General features: G+C 50.9%; 1 protein-coding gene across 4 annotated transcripts; it reads right to left on the bottom strand.

Annotated features, from left to right (window-relative positions):
- Positions 1-231: 231 nt before the first annotated feature.
- RPRML (reprimo like) lies at positions 232-5,263 on the bottom strand. 4 transcript variants are annotated; one of them, XM_088179658.1, is made up of 2 exons: positions 4,787-5,263; positions 232-1,359 (listed from the first exon to the last, which is right to left on the bottom strand). In XM_088179658.1, exon 2 carries the CDS (start codon positions 1,335-1,337, stop codon positions 1,002-1,004), a length of 336 nt encoding a protein of 111 aa, XP_088035784.1. In that variant the 5' UTR covers positions 1,338-1,359; positions 4,787-5,263; the 3' UTR covers positions 232-1,001. The 4 variants fall into 4 exon arrangements, with proteins under 4 accessions (XP_088035784.1, XP_088035782.1, XP_014740284.1 ...); XM_088179656.1 differs by lacking the exon at positions 4,787-5,263 and adding an exon at positions 1,990-2,163; XM_014884798.2 differs by lacking the exon at positions 4,787-5,263 and adding an exon at positions 1,990-2,144 and having other exon boundaries at positions 232-1,524.
- Positions 5,264-5,378: the final 115 nt, after the last annotated feature.

Here is a 5,378-nt window from a genome sequence, read left to right as displayed (position 1 = left end):
ATGAGTCTCTGTTTCAGCGCTGTGCAGGTATTCACGAGCCTGGAATACACAGTTATTGATGAATTTATTTGCTAGTGGAAAGTGATACTTGCCTGTGAAAAATTATAGTGGTTTCTGCTCTAAAGAAATACCTCTAATTACACTTCACTTCAAGGTGAGATGATTATACCTGGAACTAGGACTGAAATTCCTGAATTACACACTCACAGAAATAATAAAGACAATAAAAAATGTTGTTGAAACAGGTTTGTTTGTTTTTTTTCCTGAATATTCACCAGTTTTCAAAAATTACAAAACCTCAAGGACTGTAACAATGTAGCACTTGGAAAAAGAGGCTGATGTGTACAAAAACAAGCATGCTTTTGTTTTAGGAGTGGGGAGGGGTTTATATTTATCTGGGTCCTTTTCTTTCTCCACCATAGTGTGAAAGAAAAAAGTACCAGTTTATTTAACAGGATAGCTAAGGAAAATAAGAAAGAACATGCTTTCCTTATTACAAAACTACGAGAAGATGCGTGCTCAAGGTCCAAAACACAACAGACTGACATTTTTTTAGCATGCAGACTTTGTTTTATGATCCACATGGCGTTTCCCTTCCCCTGCCCCTCTCAAAGATGAGGTCTGTACTCTGTATTTTGCTTTTTTGTAACGACTTATTTGCCTTTTTTTTAAGCCCTAAATCCCAGGTAGCCGTATCCAAGGTAACAGCAGTAAAGAGTCCAGATCTCCACATTATCACTGTTTCTGCAAGTTTCATGCAAAACTTAAGCTGTTTCTGCATGCAACACAATGCTGGTCATTTACTGTGCTTCACACAGCTCTGGGGTGGTTTCCCTATTCACCACCACAGTTTGTTGGCTGGGAAGAGCAGGTTTGCTTCTTCATGGACATAGACAGAATAAAAGACCCCCTCCCCTCCTTCCAGTTGCCCCAAATACATGGGAATATGCATCTCAACACCAGGTCCAGACAGTTCACTTGCCTACAAGAGCCCGGTGGCTTCAGTAAAGTCCCATGATTGCAGCACCCACATCCTTGGAAGGTCTTCGGTCCTTCACCAGGAAGTTAATCATGCTCTCCGACTTGATAAGCAAGTTGCAGCCCAAAAAGAAGATGCCAAACATCACAGTCAAGGAGAGGACGCAGAGGACAGCAATTTGCACCACCCTCGTGATGAAAAGGCTCCTCTCGTCGGGTGCCAGGACCAAGGAGCCGCCATCAGCTGCCAGCACTGTGCTGGTCCCATTGCAGCAGGCCATAAGCATCTGCAAGTCCTGAGTCCTGTTGGGGTCAGCTGCCTGCTCCAGGAGAGTCTGGTTGAAAACAGATCCATTCATGGCCTGGGCGTGACCCCAAATCCTGGGAAAGGTAAAAGGGAAGCTTAACAGGCCAGGGCTCGGCAGCTCCAAGCCACCTCCTGCCTTTCCTCTCTCAGCGCCCGGGATGGACAGGGAAATTCCTCAAGGCTGTGAGCAGGTGAGAAGCCAGTCCATGCAGCCTGGATGGCTGGATCCCAGATCCCTCCTGGAAGAGCGTTAGCACGAGCCCCCAAACAAGCAAAAGGAGAGAGAGAGAAAAGGAGAAAGGGACGTGGGGAAGAGGATGGCCCCAGGGATCACCCCATGCCCCCTGCCCTCCCAACCTGCCCCTGAAACACTGGAGTGGTGCTGCTGGACCCCGGGGGTTCTCCCGCGGGAGGGAGAGCTGGTGTCTGCCGGCTGGGAGCTCCACAAATGCAAGTTACAAGCTAAAAGTCTTCACCGTGCTCAAAGAAAAAACAGCAACTCCACCCCCTTCCAGCCTCCCCCCAGGCCCGCCTTCCTCCCCCTCCACATTCACCCTGCTGCCCACCCCTTCCCCATGATGCACACCCCATCTCTGCCCTGCCGTGGGTGCCTGCACCCACCCCTCTGCCACCTCCGGGTAGGGACTGACCCCTAAGGTCCTGCAGAGTGGTACCTAGCTCATCCCTCCCTCCAGCCCTCCCACCTGCTCCCAAAAGCATCCTGCATGGTCAGTGCTGGCAGATCAGCACTGCATCCCAGACTGCTGGCAGGTCCCTGTTCCCCTGAAGGCTCCTGTAAGCCTCAGGTCAGCGCTGCTGTCACAGATTTCTGCTTGCTGCTTCGTGCCACCCACTCCTTCTCCAAGCAGTGTAGCCCAATCCAGCCAGTCCACCCCCAGTCTGCTTGGTGATGCCTGTCCTGTTCCTCCAGAGAAGAGCTGGATCCAGCCCCTCTCTGCATCTTGTTCCTCTGACTGGGGGCTTCTTCCTCAGAGTACGTGGTCTCCCCCTCCTCCTTTTCCCACTCCCTGCAGAGGGGAGCTCTGCAGCTCTGCACCCTGATCTCTGCCCTGTCTCCAGCTCTGGGTCCCACAGCAGTGTCACTGCAGCATTCAGGGCCGGAGCATCACAGGGCCCTCAGCCCCACCAAGGCAGTCCCGGGGAAGCTTCACCATCATTCCCCACTCTGTGTCTGCCTAAGCTCCCAAAGTGACACCACGAGTCAGGATGTCCAGCTTGTCAGGCTTATTCCTGCTTCTGCTCATCCCAGGGCTGTGCCCACAGGACTGCCATGTCCCAGCTTCCAGGCTTTGCCCCTTGGCATTTGCCTGGAAATGTATCTGGATGACCCAGAGTAGCAAATCACCCCCAAAGCACAGTGTGAAAACCTTGTCCTGGTTTATCCATGTACCTATTGCCTTGTTTCCTTTGCCCAGCCCTCGAGAGGATTTTAATAAAACAGAAATGAGGATTGATGAGTTGTAGCCAAATTCTGGAGCGTGTGGCTGGCAGAAGGTATGGGCAGCTTGATGGGACAGTGTTGTGATCTTCCTATTGGGCAGCTGAAACCCCCTGCTCTACTGCTGTGACTTTAGGAGCTCAGAACTGTTCAGTACAGGCTTTACTTGTTGCATTTTCCTCCTTGTTCTGCATTTGGCATTTCTCTCCAGGTTGCTGCCCACTCTGCTAGGGCAGTTGCAGAAGAAGTTATGCAGGAAGGAGGAGAAAACCCTGATCCAAGGAGCATCTGCTTATGTTTTACCTGAGGGCCAGGAAAAATCCCACGGGAAATCAGCATCCCCAGTGCCCCAGCCTGAGTGGGAGATCCTCTCCCTGCATGCTCCCAGACTGAAGGAGTTTCTGCTCCCTCTGGTGGCTCCAGTTCCAGCATCTCTTCTCCATGCACACCCCAGCATGGATTTGGGTTGCACCCATTGCTCCTGGGTCACAGCCTGTGGTGATGGGTCAGCCAGGACTCCAAAACACTCCCGTGCTGGTGCCTGCTTTCATGCCACCAGGGACCCCAAAATCTATAGCATCCCACTGCCTATTATGCAGTGCCTGGACGTAACGTAGATTGTGGAATCTTGGAATGGTTTCAGCTGGAAGGGACCTCAAGTCATTCTAACCCCCTATCATGGGCAAGGACATCTTCTGCTAGAACTGTCTAAAATGGCCTTGAACACTTCCAGGGATGGAACATGCATATCCTGGCAATGTTTTCAGGACAAGCAGCACTTTCTTGCAGTTTGCAGGGAAATTCCACCCAAACATGTTGGGTTGAGTTCATTCCATCCTTGTCCTCAGGCAGGACCAGCTCAGGAAGGTGAAGGCAGGTCAAATACTTAATTTTGGGACTTTTTCCTTTTTCTTTAGCGTTTTTGCACCATGCTGAGAGTATCACAGCCCACACTGGGCGAGTATCACTGCCCACACTGGGCAAGGGATTCCTGGCCACACAGAGCTGCATGTCCTTTGGGAGCAGCAGCACTTCTCAGTTTGGGCAGCCAGGAGCTGGGCAGGACGAATCCCTGATGAAGAGGGCCTGGGAGATGGATGGTAGGCTGGGTCTGGGTGTGTGCAGAGTCAAACAGGATGCCATAGTCCTCTCTAGACAGTTAAGACTAATCTTCCTTTCCATGAAACACTCAGACACAGTCAGAGGATGACACAGCACATGGGGACAGGCAATGGTGTGGGTAGAAAGCCTCACATGATGGGAAGGACCATATAGGCAGCATGTCCAGGCAGGAGAATAAGGAATTTGGATGCCCTAAAACTGGCTAGTGGGATCTGCAGTGACACATGGCTTGGGATCTCAGCAGGTCAAGACTGGAGCTGTCCAGAAAGAGGTTTAGGATTTGTATTGATGTCTCAGCCAAGATATAGCCCTTTTAGATACTGCACAAGGGTTGATGGGCTTCTCCTAGTCCACTTGGCCAAATCCTCATTAACAAGCCCTGGGGAGAGATTTGGATCCCAGGCAGACAGTGACCCCGCTGAGGAGGACAGCAGCATCCTCGAGGTCGGTGGGGCTGGGTGGAGAAGCAAAGAGGCACCAAAACTTCTTTTAAAGCCAAGGAAGATCCCCAGGTCCTGAGGCAGAGTCTTTATCTCCACCTCATCCTCACAAAAAACATCACCTCTCAGGGACAGCTGCCAGCTCTGCGACAAGTGTTGCTATTTCCATCTCCCAGCATAGGGCTGTGGCTCTTGTACAGGTCTGTGCACATTGTCTGTAGCCTCCAGGATGTGGCTGCAGCTCTTGGCACTCACAAAAATTTGTATTCCACAGCTTGGTATTTCTGTGTGCTGGGTTGTCTTGACCCAGGGTTGTGTCATTACTGTTGCCAACCCCTGTCACCCAGTGGCAGAGAGTATCCCAGGGAAATGACTCCAGCCCTTCTCTCATTTTGCTCCTAAGGTGTATTCCAAGTGCTTGTTTCCCCTGCTCTGACTAGGACCCTAGTATTGCAGGGGAGCAAGAGGTTTATGAAATACCTTCGAGAGGCACCCACAGGCAGTTCTGACGTTTCAGTGAGCACAGTGCCTATGCAGATCCCAATCCTTGGATTTGCTCAGCATGGAATCAATTCCTGAGAACACAGAAGGGAAAAAAAATTCAAGTGAGAAGAAAATCAGGCCTAAATTATGTGTCCCCAAGCTGAGCTTCTGTCCCTTTGAGATGCCCAGGTTTATATCCAAACTGCTGGTTCCACCAGGTCCGGTTCCTGGCTGGGTCTCCCTCAGCTCCCAGCTCTGCTTTAGCAGGGATATTCCCTCTCTAGTGAGGGAACTGAGAATCCACACTTTTGTATTAGTGTGTATCTGCTCTATTTCTCTTTAAATCCTTGAACTCCAGCAGTTCAGACGGGGTTTAAAACCAGCTGCCTTTCAAGAGTTAATAAAAGAAAGGAGTGAGCAAGATTTTGTAAGGAATTTAAGCCAGACGGAAGAGCCGATGGGAAAGAGCCTGTTAGGAGCCCGGGGCTGCAGGTCACCAGTGCCGAGGAAAGACTCGCCGCCAGGGTTTATTAGGTCCTACTTTAACCCGAGTGAGTGAAAACCTCATAAGCGGCTGACGGCAGAGCGG

This window comes from Sturnus vulgaris, chromosome 27 (genome assembly GCF_052056855.1).
Source record: "Sturnus vulgaris isolate bStuVul1 chromosome 27, bStuVul1.hap1, whole genome shotgun sequence".
In the NCBI taxonomy this organism is placed as follows: domain Eukaryota; kingdom Metazoa; phylum Chordata; class Aves; order Passeriformes; family Sturnidae; genus Sturnus; species Sturnus vulgaris.
The sequence above is the reverse complement of the archived record's forward strand: the minus strand, read 5'-3'. Positions and strand labels throughout refer to the sequence as shown.